General features: G+C 34.2%; 1 protein-coding gene and 1 long non-coding RNA gene across 4 annotated transcripts; both read right to left on the bottom strand.

Moving 5' to 3' along the window:
- Nucleotides 1–11,981: 11,981 nt before the first annotated feature.
- LOC107004183 lies at nt 11,982–14,019 on the bottom strand. Of its 2 annotated transcripts, none has more exons than XR_001454699.2 (2): nt 13,488–14,019; nt 11,982–12,443 (listed from the first exon to the last, which is right to left on the bottom strand). It is a non-coding gene; the product is annotated as an uncharacterized LOC107004183 (long non-coding RNA). The 2 variants fall into 2 exon arrangements; XR_003575120.1 differs by lacking the exon at nt 13,488–14,019 and adding an exon at nt 12,751–13,481.
- Nucleotides 14,020–18,418: 4,399 nt separating this feature from the next.
- On the bottom strand, nt 18,419–23,037 carry LOC107003146 (stearoyl-[acyl-carrier-protein] 9-desaturase, chloroplastic). 2 transcript variants are annotated; one of them, XM_027913244.1, is made up of 3 exons: nt 20,720–21,172; nt 20,081–20,585; nt 18,419–19,287 (listed from the first exon to the last, which is right to left on the bottom strand). In XM_027913244.1, exons 2-3 carry the CDS (start codon nt 20,516–20,518, stop codon nt 18,727–18,729), a joined length of 999 nt encoding a protein of 332 aa, XP_027769045.1. In that variant the 5' UTR covers nt 20,519–20,585; nt 20,720–21,172; the 3' UTR covers nt 18,419–18,726. The 2 variants fall into 2 exon arrangements, with proteins under 2 accessions (XP_027769045.1, XP_015056898.1); XM_015201412.2 differs by lacking the exon at nt 20,720–21,172 and adding an exon at nt 22,818–23,037 and having other exon boundaries at nt 18,517–19,287.
- Between the last annotated feature and the right edge of the window lie 710 nt (nt 23,038–23,747).

The following is a 23,747-nucleotide window of genomic DNA, read 5'->3' as shown; positions in this document are numbered from 1 at the left end:
TGGTCGTGAAAGTGGTCGTGGGTCCTTGGGCAATGTCTAGCCAATTTGGGGCAGCCTTGGCCTTGGCTTAGGCTTGCCCCTTTTTGGCTTGGCTCTTGGACTTGCACCTTCAACCAAACTTTAGAAATTCTTCTAAACTTAGGGATCTAATACATACTTTTACATTTAGTAACTAAACCACTTAGTTCAAGATATAAACCCACACTAATAAACTCTAATTTAACCTATCATTTTGTGAGTCATCACATTAAGGATTATAACACATAAAAATCAGAAAAATCTGCCTTTCCCTTTTTTGGGCCTCGTTTGAACTTAATAATGCGCTCGTTTTCCCTGCGGGACGAACTGAATACATTGCAAGGTCACGGACGTCCATTAAATTTTTGGCCATTTTATTTTGGGAATTCCGGATTGCAAAATATCCATGACTATAGCACATAAAAATTGGTAAAATATGTGTTTACCTACTTTGAGCCTCGTTTGAACTTGAAAATCACCCGTTTTCCCTGTGGGACGAACTGGATACATTGCCAACGTCTTAATGGATGTTCATGAGAAATTTCCGTCATATTGTTTCTAGACTATAAGATAGGAAAATCGGCAAAATCTGTTTTTACCTGCTTTGGGCCTCGTTTAAACTTGAAAATGCGTCCGTTTTCCCACGGGACAATACATTGCCAACGTCTTAACGGACGTCCATGAAAAATTTTGGCCATTTCATTTTGGGAGTTTTGGATCACAAAAAATCTATAGACTATTTATATAAACACAAATGTATACGTTGTGTTTGTGTTTGTATAACGTGAGATAAGATTATATATAGAAACACAAATGCATATATTTTCGTCCTATACACTTATGATTATACAAATACGATCTTTCCCTGCCCAATTTTCTTTTGTCTTTCTATCTTTCTTGCTTTGTACTATATGTATACCAAAACAGATTATACAATTGTTTTCTTTTGTATATGTATAACGAAATTATACAATTACTTTTCTTTGTTTATGTATAGCGAAATATATATATTTATGTTTGATATGGAGTATAATTGTGCAAACTATAGCTATAACATACAAATATGATTTTTATGTTATTTCTATATATGAAAGTTACTCTTAATTTTAACCTTTTCTTGTTAAGATTTCAATGGTCATTTTTTGAGTTGTGTCAACTTTTTTTTAACTTTTAGATAAACAAATTAAGTGAATCAAGTTGACTCCGAAAGGGGCTCATGGGTTAAAATTAGTGTCAAGATTAGTTAGGATTATTAGTCGGAGTAAAGTTAGTAGAGAGAGGTAAAATTTGGCAGCGGAACTTTTTTCCATTGATGAAGATAAGGTGTTCGACGAAATGTCACAGACAATAGTGAGTTCTGAAATTCTTGCTCTTAAGATTACTGTTATTGTTGAAATTGAATATATCCATTTGATTATGTCTTTATGACATCACACTATTGCTTGTTTAGATTGAAATGTCTTTCAATGATTTTCTTAAGCATTGAGGGGATTTATATAGCCCAGAAGAAATAGATAATCTGCATAATTTGAAATTTAAACAACCGAAAATATCTGTAACAACATAAACAAACAAACTAAAATTCAAAATTCAAACTAAATAACTTATTTTGGCTAAAAGTTACTGCAGTAACTTAAAGCAAATTTCAACAGTTTTCATGAAGAAATTTGTGGGGTAGTAAGCAAACTAGAGTGTTCCCTTACCTTGACTTTAGGTTAAACAACTGCAATTAGGTTGATACTAAGTAGGAGCTATGTTGTTGCTCCAGTTCCGACTCTTCAAAAATGTTGATGATTTGTGTTGGATTCTCCAAAAATAGTGCATTTTGGAGAATCTGACATGGGTCTGGCAACAATTTTTGAAGAGTTTGAGCAATAGACGGTAGGAGTAGAATTTTCCTAGTTTCTTGTTGTCTAACACGAGAAAGTGTGCTAGTGAGGAGAAAATGCAGGAACTACTCCAAGCAATTGTTGTGAGTTCCTCCAAACAGTCACCATATACTCGAGAAGGAAGTACTCCAGAAAATTGTTGTTAGTTCTTCCAAGAAGTCACCATATACTCAAGTTGTTAGGTTTGTTTGATATGTCTGGTCTAGTCCAAGGGTGACTTCGTTGTTTATCCTTGATAGCAACGCAGGAACTCCTCATAACTGTTAGGATATCAAATCCCATCAGCTCAAAATCCCTATTGTTGTTGTCACCACTCAATGATGGTCCCTCACCCTACTTAATATCACTTATGGAGTATCAATACCGATGGTGATTTGGTGAAAGTCGAGATTAAAAATGTTTGAGAGAAAATGAAGAATATATCAGAAAATAATTCTATTGAAAATTTTGAAGAAATCACGTCGTTAGACGTGAAGGACTATGAAGAACAAGGGTTGATAATAGAACTAGAGGAATTAGGAGAAAGTAGTTTTGAATATTCTAGCATAGATTTTTAATGTACCATATAAGGGTACAACACTAGCATTTTCAAAATTACTTATCCCTAATTCCTCCAACTCTACAATCAATCCTAGCTCTTCATAGCCTTCACGTCTAATGACGTGATTTTATTCCAACTTTTCAATAGAACTATTTTCCGATATATTTTCACTTCCTCCTCAACATTTTCAATTTCTACTCTCACCTCATTACCACATGTATTGATCCTCCAGAAGTGAAATTAAGCGGGGCAGGGGGAACCATCATTGAGTGGTGACAATACAAGAGGTATTTTGAGATGATTGAATGGATTTGGTACCTTATCAGTTACGGAGAGTTGCTGCGGTTCATCAGTGTTTTTCTTTCTTTTGAGAAAATTGAATATCAAATATTTTATCTGGGATAGGAATTACATGAAATTGAATTGGAAAGAAAAAGAATATCAATGAAATAGAAAAACCCTTATAGGTTCTTGAATTTTTTAGGGGATATGAAACTATAAAACAATCAAATGAATTGGAATTAAAAATCCTCGAATTCGACCACTTTCTAATAGTTTAAAGGGGAAAGAATGAAATTGGAAAATCATTTTCAATTTGATATATGGAGGTAGAGAAACTTAAAAGAAAATTAATTTGAATTAAAAGGAAAAGCGGAAGAGGATGAGATCTGAAACTGAGAAAAAGGGAAGAAGATGAGATCTGAAATTGAGAAAAAAAGGAAAAAGATGAGATCTGAAATTGAAAAAGAAGAAGAAGAAGAAGATTAGATCTGGGATCGGGAAAAGAAAAAATTAAGGGAGAGAGAGAGAGAGAGAGAGAGAGAGAGGGAAGATGGGTTAAAATGAAATATGTGTTATAGCATAGATCAAGTTATAAAGGAAATGAGTTAAACGGTGGGGGACTTAATTTGACGACACGTAGTAAATTTGGTATTTATTTTAAAAAATATTGTCTAATAAAATATGACGTGTTGCTAGATATGACAATCTCTACTCAATTAACTCGTGGCATGAATAAGCCATAGTAATAACGATCATCGCAAAAGTGGTACCGAATTTATGTGCTATAAAGACATCAGCAACAAATAAATGAGAATTGCCAAGAGAAATATAAACCAAAAAAGGGAAAATAACTTCAAAAAAATAGTGTGCTACCAAAAGCACAAGAAATAAATAGATAATAAAAAAAATAGAAGTTTAAGAACTATAGGAGAAATACTAGGGCAACCGCTATGGAAGGATAGCAATAGAACATTCTACTACCTATTAACCTTCTAACTTAATTCTTGTATTCCACAACCTTCTATCTGAGGGCGTGTCTTTGGTAAGCTACGATACGACTGCATCATGTTCTGTCTAATCATCTTTCGTCAATACTTCTTTGGTCTATCGCTATCTATCCTGAAACCATTCATAACCCCTCACACTTGTACATGGGCATATGTGCATTTCCTCTTCATATGCTTAAATAATCAGAGTCTTGCTTCATGCATCGTGTACTCTACTGAGACCACTCCTACCTTATTTCAGTCATTATTTATCTTTCTATAAGATTTGTACCAGACCTATGTTATCATGTAGGTTTGCTGAGGTTTATAATAAACAGTGCGACTTTTAGTAAGTGTTATCTGTCTGTCTGTCCATCTGCATTTTGCTCCAATAAACGTTAATTACATTTCTTTATGTTATTTGTACGAGTAACTGGTTTATGAATGAGTGCTCTTGGAATGTCCCATGACAAATATAGTAGAATAAGCTATGTATAATAGACCCTTCCGACCCTTTTCCGGACTAGCACATAAGAGAAAGCCCCTTTTAAGAGTCCATATCCTAGATTCATCTATCAAATGAGCCATGTATAAAATGCATAATCTTGACTTGAAAGAGAGATTTAAAAAAAAGGTTCATCTTTATTACTATGAACTATGTTTTTTCCTATGGCCTAAACACAATTGCAAAATCTAATACAAATCTAGTGAAGTAGGTTTAAACATCATTGGACATTGTTTATACCATAGCCTCAAAGTTTTTTAATACAAATTTATGGAAAATTTAATGTTCAGAATTGCCTTCCAACACATATGCATTCATCTTTTAATCTATTTCCTCCAAATCTCTAAGCCACGGCGCCGGTCCACATACATAATCTTGTGCTCTGTGTCCTTCTTCGGCAAGATGCAGTATAAAAAGAAGTCTCCTAGCACCGTATTCTTCCTCAAAAAGAGGCAGCAAGAGTAGTACGAGTACAAAATCATGCGTACTCCATAAGCATCACAGGCCTACCAACCATAGTTAATAGCTATGAGATAAGGAGAATGCTATAAACTTTGCACTTAGAAAATGTCCCTGCAGTTCAATATAAGATAGTCAATAAGAAGCAATGCAAACAAAAACAATAACAAAAATGCAACGCAATAAAAATGCAATGCTAATGACTCTACTAGCATACACTCCACAGAAAATGTTGTGAGGTGAGACCATGGAGGGACTCGTGAGGTCTCTATACCCTACCTAGACTCAAACTAAGACTTTCGCTTAGACCACATTTCACCACTACAAACATATTGTTTTCAACACAATATCAATCTTGACAAATCAACCTCTCATATGTGATAAGTTACTCGAAATTGAGTAAAACTTGACAATGATGTAATCTCAAGTCATAAAATTAGTCATCACCCAAGTTGAGTTTGAGAAAAGTAAGCAATAACCTTGAAAATGAACTCAAAATTCCAAGAATAAGATCTTAAAGAACGTTCGTGTAAATTTTTAGAGAAAATGAACTCGGAATTCCAAGAATGACCAAAAAAGATAGTGAACTGTAGCACACGAAAATTGGCAAAATGGGGGATTTACCTACTATGGGGCTCATTTGACCTTGAAAATGGGTTATTTTTGTCGTGGTGACCAACTGACTCGATGTATAAGGTCTTAACGGAAGTCCGTGTAAATTTTAGAGGAAAATAATCTCGAAATTCACGATGTCCAAAAAGATGATTGACTATAACACACGAAAATCAGCAAACTAGGGGATTTACTTGCTCTGTGCTCGTTTGATCTTGAAAATGAGTTGTTTTTGCCGTTGTGACCAACAAGCTCTACAAATAAGGTCTTAACGGACGTAGATGTAAATTTCAGGCGAAAATAATCTCAAAATTCCACATGACAAAAAAATGGTGGACTATAGCATACAAAAATCGATAAAATAGGGGGTTTACCTGCTCTGGGATCGTTTGACCTTGAAAAGGATCATTTTGGTTGTGCTGACCAACTGGCTCCATAGATGAGGTCTTAACGGAGGTACGCGTAAATTTTTGGCAAAAATGATCTCAGAATTCTTGATGACCAAAAAAGATGGTGAACTATAGCACACGAAAGTCGGCAATATGGGGAATTTACCTACTTTGAGCTCATTTGACCTTGAAAATGGGCTATTTTGGCAGTGGTAACCAATCGGCTCCATAAATAAAGTCTTTACGAAAGTCCTTGTAAATTTTGGGCAAAAATGATCTCGAAATTCTGGTGACCAAAAAAGATGGTGAAATATAGCACACAAAAATTGACAATATGGGGAATTTACCTGTACTGGGTTCGTTTGACCTGGAAAATAAACCGTTTTACTCGTTGTCACCAAAAGACTTTATAAATAAGGTCTTAACAAACATCCATGTAAATTTTGGGCGAAAATGATCTTAGAATTCCGGATGACCAAAATAGATGGTGGATTATAGCACACGAAAATCAACAAAATTGGGGATTTACTTGCTCTGGGACTCATTTGACCTTGAAATTGAAACATTTTTTTCGTGGTCACCAAAATACTTTATAGATAAGGTAATAACAAACGTCTGCGTAAATTTTAGGCAAAAATAATCTCAGAATTCCGGATGACGAAAAGAGATGGTGGACTATAGTATACGAAAATCTATAAAATATGGGGTTTACCTACTCAAGGGCTTGTTTGACCTTGAAAATAGGTCGATTTGTCCATGTTGACCAACCGTCTCCATAGATATGGTCTTAATAGATGTTCGTATAAATTTTGGGAATAAATGATCTCAGAATTCTAGATGACCAAAAAATATGATGGACTATAGCACACAAAAATCAACAAAATGGGGGTTTTACTTGCTTTGGTATCGTTTGACCTTTAAAATGGGTTGTATTGGCCGTGGTAATCAACCGACTCCATAGATAAGGTCTTAACGGACGTTTGTGTAAATTTAGGGTTAAAATGATCTCGTAATTCTATTTTACCAAAAAAATGGTGGACTATAGGGCTCGATTGACCTTGAAAATGGGTCATTTTGGCCGTGGTGACCAACTGTCTCCATAAATAAGGTCTTAATAGACATCCATGTAAATTTTGGGCGAAAATAATCTAAGAATATCGGATGACCAAAAAAGATGGTGGACTATAGCACACGAAAATCAGCAAAATGAAAGGTTTGCCTGCTCTAGGGTTCATTTGACCTTAAAAATGGATCGTTTTAGCCACGGTGACCAATCGGCTCCATAGATAAGGTCTTGATGGACTATCGTGTAAATTTTGTGCGAAAATAATCTCATAATTCTGGATGATCAAAAAAGATGGTGGACTATAACACACGAAAAATTAGCAAAATAGAGGTTACCTACTCTGGGCTCGTTTGACCTTGAAAATGGACCATTTTGGTCGTGGTGACCAACTGACTCAATAGATAAGGGCTTAACAGACGTCCGTGTAAATTTTGGGTGAAAATGATCTCAAAATTCCGGATGACAAAAAAAATGTTAGACGATAGCACATGAAAATCGGCAAAATGGGAGGTTTTACCTGCTCTGGGGCTCGTTAGACCTTGAAAATGGGTTGTTTTGGTCGTGGGGACCAATCGGCTCCACACATAAGGTTTTGACGGACGTCCATGTAAATTTTGGGCGAAAATGATCTCGGAAGACCAAAAAAGATTGTGGACTATAGCACACAAAAATTAGCAAAATGGAGGGTTTACCTGCTCTTTGCTCGTTTGACCATTAAAATGGGTCGTTTTGGCCGTGGTGACCAACCAGCTTCATTGATAAGGTCTTAACGGACGTGCGTGTAAGCTTTGGGCAAAAATGATCTCGAAATTTTAGATGAACATAAAAGATGGTGAACTGTAGGACACGAAAATTGACAAAATAGGGGTTTACCTGCTCTAGGCTCATTTGAACTTGAAAGTGGTTCGTTTTGGCTATGGTGACCAATCCGCTCCATAGATAGGTCTTAATGGACGTCCATGTAAATTTTTGGCAAAATAATCTCGCTATTCTAGATGACCAAAAAAGATGGTGGACTATAGCACACGAAAATAAGCAAAATAGGTGGGTTTACTTGCTTTGGGGATCGCTTGACCTTGAAAATAGTCTCTTTTGGTCGTGGTGACCAACCAGATCCATAGATAAGGTCTTAATAGACGTCCGTATAAATTTTTGCCAAAAATGATCTCGGAATTCCGGATGACCAAAAAAATGGTGGACTATAGCACACAAAAATTCGCAATATAGGGGGTTTACCTGCTCTGGGGCTCATTTGACCTTGAAAATGGACCAGCTCTATAAATAAGGTCTTAACGGATGTGCATATAATTTTTTGGCAAAAATGATCTCAGAAGGATGACCAAAAAAAATTGTGGACTATGCACACAAAAATTGGCTAAATGGGGGGTCTACCTGCTCAGGGGCTCGTTTGACCTTAAAAATGGATCATTTTGGCCGTGGTGATTAACCGACTCCTTAGATAAGGTCCTAACGGACGTCCGTGTAAATTGTTGGGAAAATGATCTCAAAATTCCGGATGACCAAAAAAGATGGTGTACTATAGCACACGAAAATCAACAAAATAGGGGGTTTACCTGCTCTGAGGCTTGTTTGGTACAATTTTGTGAATGTCCTAAAATAAAAACAATTAATTAGAATTAGTTGTATTGGAGTTGATTGGTGATGAGACTAAGTGGTTAAGACAACTCTTAGTGTGTATTGTAATTGGAATAAAACCAATTTTTATATGACTATATTAGATACATGTGTTTGAGACACAATGTGATGAAAATACTGCAGTGAGATGAATTAATTACGTAATTATGTGTAGTCAGAGGTGAATCTGATCAATTCATGGACTAATGAAACATTGAGGGGACTAAGACTGTTAGTCATATGACAAGATCAACAATGATGGTAACCCAACCTATGTGATTGGAGATCCGTGAACTAGGTTTATACGGGTAATAACAAGTCATTAGTTGATCAAGTAAACACTATAAAGTTTTGTCCCTTCTATGATGTGTGAATATAGTGTAATAATCTGCAAAGCAAACTGAGGTAGAGTTAGATCTCTTAGTTCAAGTCATATCCTTTATAGGTGGTGTATTTCTCTGCAGAATACACTTGATGATTGGACTTATATGAGCGTAAAGTGGTTCCTCTTCTATGAAATTGTGATAGATTTCTAAAGCACTCATGAATACCAGGACACTCGCATGGCCTCTTAGCGCAAAACCGTGAAACAACAAAGGTTGTGCGATTATAATATGATAGAACAAGACACTGGACTTACAAAAGAATCATTGGTTCATAGAAGTTCTAAACTTCACCAAATTAATCTGCAAGTATAATCATGTTTTATCTAGGTCTGGTTCATAGTCTACAAACACCAAGTTCGATGTTTAGACTTATATACAGAAACAAAGCAAAACTTTTTCTTTCATTCTATTTATTTATATTCTTTTTAAGATATGTAGAGGTGTGTTGGAAAAATGATTCTAGTATCTCAAAAAGAAGAGTTCATATTATTTTCTATATTCATCATCTTTAATGGGTATTAATATTCTATTGATAATCTTATAATCAATTTTAAGGTTGACCAAAATGTGGCAGGTGCTAACATCTTTTTCCTCTTAATTGGCCTTCAAATATTTTGCCCTTATTTGCTCTTTATTGGCATTAATTCCTTTTTGTAACCGTTGGAGCCTCCAGGCTTATGTATGTTTTATATTATTGTGTTTTTCCTCTATCACAAGGGGTGGGGATAAATAATATACATTTTGAAGGTTAATCTTTCCTCCTATGTTCTATTGGTGTACTGGGTTTTGTTCTTAAAATCTTTGTCAGTTTCTGGCTCCTAGTTTTATACTAGAAGAGCTTGTTGAATCCTAGAGGGGTACACCCATACCGGGTGAACTATCCTTAAGGATATTGTCTCTCGACACGCCTCAATCTATAAGAATTTACTAAAAAAGTTCACGGTGAAGCATAAAGTTTGATGAATACAGTACAAGTATTTGTGATGAAGATATTTTTCATAAAAATATACAAAAGTAACTTACTTTGACTTTAGATTACACAACTGCAATTGGGTTGATACTAAGTATGATCTATGTTGCTCCAGTTCCAACTCTTCAAAAATGTTGATGATGCATGTTGGATTCTTCAAAAATAGTGCATTTTGGAGAATCTGACATGGGTGTGGCAACAATTTTTGGAGAGTCTGACCAACAGAGGGTAGGAGTGGAATCTTCCTAGTTTCTGGCTGTCTAACTCGAGAAGGTTTTCTACTGAGGAGAAAATGCAAGAAGTACTCCAGGCAATTGTTAAGTTCCTCCAAGAAGTCACCATATACTCGAGAAGGTGTGCTAGTAAGGAGTAAATTAAGGAAGTACTCCAGAAAATTGTTGTTAGTTCCTCCAAGCAGTCAACATAAACTCAAGCTGTTAGGTTTTTGTTTGATATGTTTGGTCTAGTCCATAAAGCTAGGCTGACTTCAATGTTTATCCTTGATAGTAACGCAGGAACTCTTCATAACTGTTAGGTTACCAAATCCCATCAGCTCAAAATCCCTATTGATATTGTCACCACTTAATGATGGTCCATCCCCCCTACTTAATTTCACTTCTGGAGGATCAATACTGATGGTGATAAGGTGAAAGTAGGGATCAAAAGATAATTCTGTTTGAAAGTTTGAAGAAATCACGTCGTTAGACGTGAAGGACTATGAAGATTATGGGTTGATAATAGAACTAGAGGAATTAGGAGAAAGTAGTTTTGAATATTCTAGCATAAATTTTAGTTTACCATATAAGCGTACAACATTAACATTTTCAAAATTACTTATCCCTAATTCCTCCAACTCTACAATCAATCCGAACTCCTCATAGTCTTTCACGTCTAACAATGTGATTTCTTCCAACTTTTCAATAGAACTATTTTTTGTTATATCTCACTTTCTCCTCAACATTTTAATCTCTAATCTCACCTCATTACCATTGGTATTGATCCTCTAGAAGAGAAATCAAGTGGGGGCAGGGTTGAGTGCTGACAATAACAATAGGTATTTTGAGATGATTGAATGGATTTAATACCCTTTCAGTTACGGAGAGTTGTTGCTAATAGAAAAACCCTTATAGGTTCTTGAAATTTTTAGGGGATATGAAACTATAAAGCAATTGGATATACTAACATTAATAGTTTGAAGGCGAAAGAATGAAATTGGAAAATCCTTTTCAATTTGAGATATGGAGGTAGAGAAAATTTCAAGAAAATGAATTGGAAATTAAAATCAAAAGAGAAAGATGATAACATCTGAAATTGAGAAAAATGGAAGAAGATAAGATTTGAAATTGAGAAACAAGGAAAAAGATGGGATCAGAAATTGAGAAAAAAGGAAAAAGATGAGACTTGAAATTGAGAAGATTAGATCTGGGATCGGGAAAAGAAAAAATTAAGGGAAAGAGTGGTACCTAATTATATGCTATAAAGATATCAAAAACAAATAAATAAGAAATTGCATAGGATCATATATTCCCAAAGAGGAAAAATAACTACAATAAAATAGTCCGCTAATGAAAGTACAAGATATAAATAGATAGCAAAAAATAGAAGTTTAAGAACTATAGAAGAATACTAGGGCTACCGCTATGGAAGGATATGCAAGAGATATTCTACTACTTATTAACCTTCTAACCTAATTCTTGTCTTCCACAACCTTCTATCTGAGGGTGTGTCTTTGGTAAGCTACGATAAGACTGCATCATGTTCTGTCTAATCACATTTCGTCAATACTTCTTTGGTCTACCTCTATCTATCCTGAAACCATTCATAACCCTTCACACTTGTACATGGGTATATGTGCATTTCCTCTTCATATGCTTAAATAATCAGAGTCTCGCTTCATGCATCGTGTACTCTATTGAGACCACTCCTACCTTATTTCAGTCATTATTTATCTTTCTGTAAGATTTGTACCAGACCTATGTTATCATGTAGGTTTGCTGAGGTTTATAATAAACAATGCGACTTTTAGTAAGTGTTATCTGTCTGCCTGTCCATCTGCATTTTGCTCCAATAAACGTTAATTACATTTCTTTATGTTATTTGTACGAGTAACTGGTTTATGAATGAGTGCTCTTGTAATATCCCATGACAAATATAGCAGAATAAGCTATGTATAATAGACCCTTCCGACCCTTTTACGGACTAGCACATAAGAGAAAGCCCCTTTTAAGAGTCCATATCCTAGATTCATCTATCAAATGAGCCATGTATAAAATGCATAATGTTGTGAACTATGTTTTTTCCTATGGCCTAAACACAATTGCAAAATCTAATACAAATCTAGTGAAGTAGGTTTAAACATCATTGCACAGAGTTCATACCATAGCCTCAAAGTTTCTTACAAATTTATGGAAAATTTAATGTTCAGAATTGCCTTCCAACACAAATGCATTCATCTTTTAATCTCTTTCCTCCAAATCTCTAATCCACGGCGCCAGGCCACATACATAATCTTGTGCTCTGTGTCCTTCGGCAAGATGCAGTATAAAAAGAAGTCACCTAGCACCGTATTCTTCCTCAAAAAGAGGCAGCAAGAGTAGTACGAGTACAAAATCATGCGTACTCCATAAGTATCACAGGCCTACCAACCAGAGTTAATAGCTATGACATAAGGAGGATGTTATAAACTTTGCACTTAGAAAATGTCCCTGCAGTTCAATATAAGATAGTCAATAAGAAGCAATGCAAAGAAAAACAATAATAAAAATGCAACGCAATAAAAATGCAATGCTAATGACCCTACTAGCATACACTCCATAGAAAATGTTGTGAGGTGAGACCATGGAGAGACTCGTGAGGTCTATATACCCTACCTAGACTCGAACTAAGACTTTCGTTGATTCAATAAATTTACTTTCAAGTCAAGCCCTTAGACCACATTTCACCACTACAAACATATTGTTTTCAACACAATATCAATCTTGACAAATCAACCCCTCATATGTGATAAATTACCCGAAATTGAGTAAAACTTGACAATGATGTAATCTCAAGTCATAAAATTAGTCATCACCCAAGTTGAGTTTGACAAAAGTAAGCAATAACCTAGCTTGAAAGTCGAGCAATGCTCCACACATAAATGCACATCTACATATATTTAAAGTATTTCTCCACACATAAATGCACATCTACATATATTTAAAGTATTTCTCTTAGTAGCATCACAATTCAATTATAAGGGAGGAATTTTATCCTTGATAGCAACGCAGGAACTCTTTGTAACTATTAGGATAGCGAATCCCATCAGCTCAAAATCCCTATTGTTCTTTGTTATCACTCAATGATGGTCCACCCCCTACTTAATTTCACTTCTGGAGGATCTATACTGGTGGTGAGGAGGTTAGACTAGGGGTTAAAAATGATGAGGATGAAGTGAAGAATATAACTTCCTCGTCATCATTTTTAATCTCTACTCTACCTCATCACCACCGGTATTGAACCCCCAGCAGTGAAATTAAGTGGGGCGAGGGTCAACCATCGTTGAGTGGTGCCAATAACAATAGATATCTTGAAATGATTGAATGGATTTGGTACCCTAACAATTACGAAGAGTTGTTGCGGGTCATCAGTGTTTTTCTTTCTTGAGAAAATTGAATTGGAAAGAAAGAGAATATCAATGAGATTAAAAAAAACTAATAGATTCTTGAATTTTTCAGGGGATATGAAATTGGAAAGCAATTGAATATACTAACATTAGTAGTTTAGCGGGAAAAGAATGAAACGGGGAATCCTTTTCATTTCTCAACTTTTTTGAGATATGGAGGTAAAGAAAATTGAAAGAAAATGAATTGGAAATTAAAAGTAAAAGAGGATGATATCTGAAATCGACAAAAAAAAGCGTAGTAGGTGAGATCTGAAATTGAGAAAAAGGAAAGAAGATGAGATCTAAATTGAGAAAACGGGGAAGAAGATGAGATCTAAAATTGAGAAAAAGGGGAAGAAGATGAGATCTGAAATTGAAAAAAAGGGAAGAAGATTGAGATCTAAAATTGACAAAAAGGGGAAGAAGATTGAGATCTGAAATTGAAAAAAAGGGAAGAAGATGAGATCTAAAATTGACAAAAAGGGGAAGAAGATGAGATCTGAAATTGAGAAAAAAGGAAAAAGATGAGATCTGAAATTGCGAAAAGAAAAGCCTAAGGGGAAGCGAGAGATAGCGAAGATGGGTTACAATGAAATTGGTGTTATAGCATACATCAAGTTATAAAGGAAATGAGTTAAACGATGTGGGACTTAATTTGACGACAAGTAGTAAATTTGGATTATTTTTTTATAATGGCGTGTTGTTGAATATGACCTTCTATACCCAATTAACCTGTGGCATGAATAAGTCATAGTAATAACGATCATAGCAAAAGTAGTACCTAATTTGTCTGCTATAAAGACATCAACAACAAATAGAAAATAACTACAAAAATAGTGTGTTAATCAAAATACAAGAGACATGTAGATAGTAAATGAACCGAAGGACAAGAAACTATAGGATAATTATTAAGGCTACTTCTATGGAATGATATGCAAGAGAAGTTTCTACTACCTATTAACCTTCAAACCTAACTCTTGTCGTCCACAACCTTCTATCTAAGGTCATATTCTTGATATGGTGCAACTACATCATGTCTTGTCTAATCACATCTCCTCAATACTTCTTCGGTCTACCTCAATCTATCTTGAAACCATCAATAACCCGTCACACTTTTACGTGAGCATATGTGCACCAATACATCAAATTAGCAGGCTAATATAGAAACTATAGCTACATTTTCTCATTGCGTATAATCACAATATTTTAAGACATTTTCTCGCTTTTACGAGTCAATTTTTAGGAATTGTACGATTTTCTTATTATTTTTTTCATGTGTATTAATTCATGAATCTAGCGCCTTAGAGCATCAATTTGTGAAAAAACTTTATGAGGGCCTTCGGAATGAGTGGGGAAGCATTTCGTATAATCCAATTATTTTAAAGCATATTTTTTGTATTCACGAGCCAACTTTTAAAAACTATGTGACTTTTTTGATTTTTCGTGTGTATTAAGTCATGGATCTAGCACCTTGAAGCATCCTAAAAGAATTACTCAAAAAACTATTTGAGGACTTACGTAATCAATTATGGAAGCATTGCGTATAGTCCCACCATTTTTTTAGGCATTTTCATATTTTCGAGCCAACTTTTAGTAATTACGTGACCTTTTTTTGTTTTGATGTAAATTAGCCCATAGACCTGCCGTCTTGGAGCACCCAAAAAAAATATCTTTAAAAAACTTTAAGAAAACCTCTGTAATGAGTTGGGTAAGCATTGTGTGTAGTCCCACCATGTTTTAAAGCATATATTTGCGTTTACGAGCCAACTATTAGAAATTACGCGACTATATTGATATTTTGTATGTATTAGCCCATGGCTCTGGCACCTAGGACCATCCAAAAAAACTTTCTGAAAAAAAAATTATGAGGACCTCAGCAATTAGTTGGGGAAACATTGCATATAGTCTCACTATTTTAAGACATATTTTCGCACTTACAAGCCAACTCTTAGAAATTACGCGACTTTCTTGGTTTTCAGGCATATAAGCCCATGGATCTAGCGCATTGGTTCATCTACAAAAAATTTTGGAAAAAACTCTATGGGGAACTCTCTAATGAGTTAGGATAGCATTACTTTTTGTCCCACAATTTTAAGGCATATTTTCGTATATACGCACCAACTTTTGGAAAGTACGTAACTTTTTTTATTTTTCGTGTGTATTAGACTACTAGTTTCTGGACACGTGCTTTGCACGTGTGTTCTTAGATATGTTGGAATGACTAAAATGCAATGAAAACATATAGTGTGTAAACAACATGCAATGAATAATATAATACAAAAATTATAAATAAATCTTTAATAATATAACCATAAAACACCAATGAGGGGCACATTTTGATGTGTCAAATTAATTCTTTTTAAGCAATCTACTATAACTTTTAAACTTTGGTTAATAGTTAGCAAACTTTTAATAAAGTCACAAATGACTAATTTGAGATCAAACAAGTATTTAGACTTACGACTTCATAGAAAACTAAATTAAGATGTCTAATAGAGACGGAAAAAACACAGAAAAAATAGAGAAGAAAAAAAAATACAATGTATACGTTCTTCATAAGACGTTGATCAATAATAATGTAGATTAAAGAATAAATACAAAATTAGTACATAATATTTCGAGTTCTTATTGACTCTTTCTTCCATATCCTATCAAATTCAAGAGTCTTCTTCATGATATACGTCGATAACATAAACTATTTGAACATACATCAATTTGAAAATGTCTCAGTTTTTAAAAAGTGGCTTATCGATTATGAAATTGAAATCTAAATAAAAAATAATATTAAAAGAGAAGTAAACATAAATTGTAAAAAAATAAGATATCTAGCAAAATTATGGATGAATAATCATTAAAGCTACAAAAATCTCAATAAGAAGAATGAGTTACTCCATCAATAACCATCAATTTTTTGTACGTGTCCCTACAATCCACATTAATAAAAGAAGTAGAATAATATATTGTGATAATCTATGAGCTGATATAATATGAATAAGAAAAAAAGATATTTTACATGGAAAAATACAATATACAAATATAAGATTCCAAATAAATTCAAGAATTCATAAAACAGCAAACCAGTTGAAAAAATAGTCATCTAAAGTGATAATGATGAAAGTAGGATACAAAATATCACTATTAAAATCTTATATAATATTATTATAGTTAAACAAAAAAATAACATAAATGGTACCTGAAAATCGCCGAAATAATCTCATCAAAAGGAGGTAATTGGTGAACAAAAAATATTCCTCCATTAGTGAGAGATTTATATAAAAGAGGCTTACGATCCTCACCATTTAGTTTTTCTTTTAAAAATATTTATAGGAATTATAAATGGAGATCATAACTTTACCTCTACAATTGATATTAAGATAAGAAATTAAAGACTATTAATGTCATTAACTCATAACTGAGTATTATTAATAATTAAAAGAGAAGATGAAAAGTTGAAGAATTTGTATATTTAATGAAATAATCATGATCTTATACATGGGGAGATGGAGGGTTGCTCTTTTTACTAACCAATTTAATATAATTTAATTTAATCATAGTAATTATAGATAGAGAATAAAACATTAATCAAATTATTTAGACATTTAAAATCTCAAAAAAGAGAATATATATATATATTATAGAAAATAGGTATTATTAAGTTAGATATTTTAATTAGGAATTAACCTAAGGAAGTGCAAAAGTCTATCAACATTTTAATCCAAATGAAACAATTTAATATTTAAATTAAATAGTTAAATATTTTATAATATTTTAATTAATAGTAAGGGTAAAATCGTAATTCAACTTTTAACTTTTTTTGTTCCCACTTATAATAATATATGATAGATCAGGTGCCTTAGAGCAAACAATTTTTTTTCAAAAAAAAAAACTTTATAAGGACCTACGTCATGAGTTGGTGAAGCATAGTGTATAGTCACACCATTTTAAGGCATATTTTCGCACTTACAAACCAACTTTTAGAAGTTACGCGATTTTCTTAGTTTTTCATGTGTTAACCCATGGATCTGGTGACTTGGATCACCAAAAAAAATCAGTTGTAAGCCAAAAAATATTGTGTATAAAACTGCCACTTTTTAAAGGCATATTTTCAAATTTACGAGCCAACTCATAGTAATTTCGCAACTTTCTTTATTTTTCGTGTGTATTAGCCCAAAGAACTGGCGTCTTGAAGCACCCAAAAAACATTTCTTTATAAACTTTATGAGTACCTCCGTAATTAGTTGGGGAAGTTTGCGTATAGTCTCACCATTTTATAAGCCATATTTTTTCACATTTACAAGCCAACTTTAAAAATTACACGACTTTCTTGATTTTTCGTATGTTATTGCTCATGGATATGGTGCTTTGGAGCACCCAAAAAATTTTCTGCAAAAACTTTATGAAGACCTCTGAATGAGTTGGGAAGCGTTGCGTATAGTCCCACGTTTTCTATGGCATATGTTTGAACCATTACAGTCTTGTTTCCCGCATCGTGTCCTCCATCAAGACCACTCCTACCTTATTTCGGATATTTTCATTCTTAATCGAATCTCTCATAGTATTTCGATATATCCACCACAACATTCTTATTTCCGCAATATTAATTTTATGTACGTAAGAGTTCTTGACTAGCCAACACTCCTCCCCATACTCTAACCACCACTTTTTAGAACTTGTCTTTGAGTTTTGACGGCATCTTCTTATCACACAACACTCCACATACAAACCAACATTTACTCCACTCTGCACCAATACGATATGTGACATATCATCACTTTGTCAATTCCTTGGATAATAGACTCAAGATACTTGATCTTCCTTTCTTTTGAATAATAACATGTGCATCAAACTTCACTTCTACTCCATCCTTATATTAACATACCAATAAGTTGAAGCACTTCAATTCAAAATCTTAAGGTAAGAGTGTTTACAAACTCATAAATCCTAATTGTAACTTATCACAAGTAAAAGAATGTTATAAAAGAAAACCCCTAAACTCTCTAACACAATTATATATGTATAAAGCCCTTTAAAATGTTATAGTAGCCTTGAATATGTTAATTGTCATGTAGTAAGTCATATACTTCATCCATCTAATAAGTCACATAACCTTTGACTTGAAAAGAAAAAAAGAAAGAGGGTACCAAAAGGTTCATCTTTATTGCTAAGAACTATGTTTTTCCCTATGGCCTAAACACAATTGCAAAAAGAAAAGCCAATACTCTAGTGAAGTAGCTTCAACTACCCTGCACAGACTTCATATCATATACCCTTAAAGTTTCTTAACATAAATCTATGGCAAATTTAAAGATCAGAAAGTAATATGACATTGCCCTCCAACACAAGTGCATTCATATCTTTATCTCTTTACCAAAAATCCAGCTGAAAGGAACGGGACTTCGCTGCTTGGCCCTTGCCTGTGCTCTCTCCTCCAATTTTCTAATCCGCGGAGCCAGTCCACATACATAGTCTTGTGCTCTGCGTCCTTCACTGGAAAGACCGGTCAATTTTTCCACTTCCCATCTCCCCACCAGGAATTCCAGAATATCTGCATAGTCCTTGGCAGTGTATACACCAAGCCGTTGAGCTACAGCAGAGAAGTGTTCAAAGAGGTTGTCATCCCTGCCATCATACATCAGATGAGCTGGCATTGAGATTTTTTTCCTCATCATGTCACCAATAGCCAATATGGCACCATCAGGATCAACCTCGAGTAGCTTCTCAACGATCTTGGTATATGCAGTTTCGTGGCGCTTCTCATCTGCAGCAATTGAACCACATATCTGTGCTAGTTTCATATCCCCATGCTCCTTGGCGAGCCTAGCTGTGTTACCATGTGAAACAAAGGTAGCCCTTTCTTGGAAAGAAGTGTAGACGAAACCTAGATAGGGGTTGTTTTCCGTGCGAGGATCCTGGAAATATAAGAGTGCATGGAAGTTCAAACCAAATTGAGTATAGATGGATAATTATATAACAAGTTCAATCTCAAGATTTCTATTTTCATAGAATCAAATAAACACGTAAGCTGTAGCTAATGTACCCACAAAATGTGGCACCAAAACTATAGTACACTATAGTTGCATTTCAACTCTATAGAGAGTACATAAGGGATACAATGGACTAGGTAAGCAAAACTACAACCTGACAGATTGCTTCGTAAAATTTCAAAAGTGTTACCATATTTAGATTGCTAGCAAGTAGTCAATGAGGTTGAAGGAAATGTCATATACAAGAAAATGAAGAACTAAAGTTTTACTGAACTACATAAAGAGTTCAATAAAAAAGGCGTAACTCAATCTAGCAATTAATGAAACTTAGCAGCATCAGGTATTACATTCTTTTTAGTTCTATCCCCTCTCCCAGGAAAACAAGAAAGGCTTGATAATCAAGAGCTTAGCATGCACATCATATATGGTGTGCATGCAAAATAAAGGATCAGAAGCTTTTCATAATTTGACATCTGAACCAACCGTATAAACCAACTCTGGAGAAAAATCAGAAAGCTTATGAAAGCATGGGAGGTAGATACCACACACAGTATAACACTTGCTTAAAGCTGCCCTGTGTATTATAAACATCAGCATACCTATTTTTTAGCATGTAGTGATTTGACTCCATATGAAACCTTTGGAATTTAATCCTGTAAGCTTATACCAACAATATAACACTTAATTGATAACACAAGGGGTGTGGTAAAAATCTTACCATCCCAGAACCAATTAGGTACTGGATTGTCTTTTCAATTTGCTTCATATCAACTCTTCCAGAAAGATAAAGATATTTGTTGAGAAGATCACCATGCCTATTTTCCTCCGCTGTCCATGCCCTAGTCCAAATAGCCCAGGGAGAGAGGCTGGCACCAGTTTCATCACGAACACCATCCAGGGTGTTTATCATGGTCTGATAAGTTGGAAGGGCCTCCTCCGTGATCATATCCCCAATTAATACAACAAAGTAGTCGTCAGGAATTTCCTTACACCTTTCCCTTAGCTCCTTGACCTGCTCATCAAATCCGTCAGAAGCAGGATCAGGAAGAAAATCAGTAGGCTGCCAACACTTCTCGACAGGCTTTAGGTTCACCAAGAGATTCTGTGCAGCCCAATCGCGCAGAGAATCAAAAACTTCAATCTTTTCTGGTGGCATGGAGTGAGTTACTTGAACATGCACCTCTCGTGGAGGAGTGAATGCCTTCTTCACACTTCCAACTTCCCTGTAAATTAGCAGAAGCAGACTTAGGTTCAAAATTTCACTTTGAAGACCTCATGAGCTATAACTTAAAAATAACAGTTCAGGAAGGCAAACTTAAAGCATAAAAAGTTATCCCTGACATGACAAATTCCCAACCTTTATTCTTCCCCTTTTTCACCATTTATGATGTGGTGCTAACTACGGAGCAAGTGTCGTCAAAGTTCCATTCATAGAGAAAGGATTCTTTGAAATCAAGTTTTCCCTCACAGAGATAGTGTCATAATACTGCAGTGTGCATATTTTGACAGGAAAAACGATGGAAGACAGGACCAATAATTTATTATAAAATTTAAAAAACGATGGAAGACAGGACCAATAATCTATTATAAAATTTCTTTTCCAAGATAAATAACAGGTTCATGTATTTGTAGAAAGAGAGAAATATATGGCCTGAAAGACTGAGCATAGATATTTAGTCCATCGAAACATTGGAAGACCGAGTCTAGATATCTGAAATATTAATTGTTTGGTGAAGTATGCAATCCTATATCACCAAACAAGATTAACCATCACTTAAACAATAGAACTAAGCACAAACACCTATAAATTGTATTAGTTTATAATTTATACAAGTATGCAGAAACTAAAGCAATAGAAATATACAAAATTTAAGTTTTAACAAACAGAAGATATAAGTGCCAACTGCCAACCAATTCCATAACAATCAAAGAAGCTGAGCAATACCAAACAGCTACACCTACTGGCAAACAAGAAAAGAACAGTGCACATAAGTATTATTGGAAACATTGACTTTAAGCAAAAAAACGACAATTAAATACAGAGCACCACGGCACGACCTAATTTTCAACCACAGTTGGTAAAATGTACAATTTCTGGACACCTCCCACCCCAGAAAAAAAAAACACCAAATAGGACTTCCCTTCAGAACCTTTCTGAATAGAAATCATTTAAGCAAAAGAAAGAGAAACTAAACTAAACTTAAGGAAGAATTTGCAGAAAAGAAAATCATCTGAGAGATATTTGAAGCAAAAATCAAATAGAAGGAAAAAATCCCAGATCCATACATACAACAATCAAAAACACATTGATTATGTTATGATTAGAACATAGATCACTATCCAAAAAAGACATTTTTAAAGGCAGTAAAACAGGACACTTGATTAACCAGGAAATTCCTAGAAATCAACGATGCGATGAATAATTAAACGAAAAGAAAAGAAGACAGATAGCAAGATAAACACCATGTAACAAACTAAGCAACACATAAAGCAGAACAAGACACCATTTCCCAATTTAGAAAAAAGGTGAATTTTTTATTTTAAATATTTCTTGATAAGAGCTTCCTCAACACCAACCACTACCACCATTCACCAACCCAATCAATAGATACGAGAAAACAAAAATTACAATCACAAACACACACCAGAAATATGCAGTTTGGTACAGAGCAAATCATTTTCCATGATGCAAACACTTTTCCTTCATATCCAGTCTAGCTAAAAAACCAAGCCATAAACACTAGTTACTCGAAACAACAAAACAATAATAAGCCAAAACGAAATCAACCCATTTCCACACTGGGAGATACCCATTCTCCATGATACAAACATTTTTTCAAATTCAAATTAAATGCACCCAGTATAGCTCTCTCAGTAAAGTCATAAACTAAAGCCTTGAAACAAGTGAACATAATTGAAACCAAATCAAAACTGATCCATTTTCCATATGATCAAAAGAAGATGAAACAATTGAACAGAAACCAAATTGAGAGGTACCCATTTCCAATGATACAAACATTTTTCAAAATTCAAAAATTTGAAACAAACCCAATGTAGCTAAAACTCAAATCACATAACAAATCAAAAGAATGAAAAACAAAACCACTCTGTGAGATACTGATTTTCTCCAAATTCAAATGAAATGCACCCAGTGTAGCTAACAATCAAGTCTAAAATCCATCCTTGAAACAACAAAACACAAATGAAACAAAACGAAACCGACCCACTTCGCAACAAATCAAAAGAATGAAAAACACCCCACATTAAGAGATACCCATTTCTTCAAATTCAAAATCCATACACACCCAATGTAGCTAAAACTCAAATCACATAAACAAAAACCAATAAACCAAAACCGACCCACTTCCCCAAAAATCAAAATAACGGAAAACAAACCACATTGAGCGACACCCATTAGCTCAAAAACGAAAACAAAGAGTAAAAAAAATACTCACACGGAAGGTCGATGAATGGTTGAAGCCATCAAAACTCTCAGAGATCTGGCTGAAGAACAAGGTAATGGTAACATTTTGTGAGATTTTAACGACACCCCATTGACATTCAGTGCCATTGTTGATGCTCTGTTTTTCACCTCGACTATTTCGCCTGAGCAATTTCGTTGTGATCACTGTACACTAGTTGAGTTAAAGGTGCAGAGAGAGAAACGGAACAAATAGCCCAAATATATAAGCCTTACATGTCGACAAAACCCAACTGGAAATGAAACTAAATTAACCTTCAACTTGAACAAAATTACTCAAATGCCATTTTTGTCATTTCGGAATTCGGGGTTCGTATTAGAGATCCGACTAATCAAGATTTACACCCGTAATAAAAATGATTTCTCATCTGATAACTCAACTAATAGATTTTTTTTAATCTTTAATTTCAAGTTTTATTAACCCTCCGAGATAATAGTTGTTAGTTCAGTGATTATCTGGGAACTCCACAGATATAATTAAGGAGAATTATTTTCTATTAGACATCAATGTCTTTTTACTCCCTATATTTTGATTTGTTTATTCTATTTTGAGTTGGCTCGAAGTTTGACAAAGTAAAAAAGATTATTATATAGTAATAAATATATTAATGTTTTTTAATTTTGTGACTTTAAATTATATAATGTAGAAACGAGTTGTTAAAACGAAAAAAAAAACATTTTTTAAAAACAAACTAAAAATAAAAATAAGATAAACAAATTAAAAAGAGGATTAATACCTAAGAGCTAAGGCTTTCTGGTTCGTTTGGCTTTGGTTTTGAGTTTATCGCTCGGTATTTTATATCTATATTAAAATTTTGATTATAATTTATAAGCTTATTGTATAAAACATAAGTATAGAAAAACATTTCGTATCAAAGTTTTTATATATGTTAAAGGTTTTCTT

This window comes from Solanum pennellii, chromosome 11 (assembly GCF_001406875.1).
Source record: "Solanum pennellii chromosome 11, SPENNV200".
In the NCBI taxonomy this organism is placed as follows: Eukaryota; Viridiplantae; Streptophyta; class Magnoliopsida; order Solanales; family Solanaceae; genus Solanum; species Solanum pennellii.
Note: the sequence above shows the minus strand (reverse complement) of the source record. Positions and strands in the feature narration are given on the sequence as shown.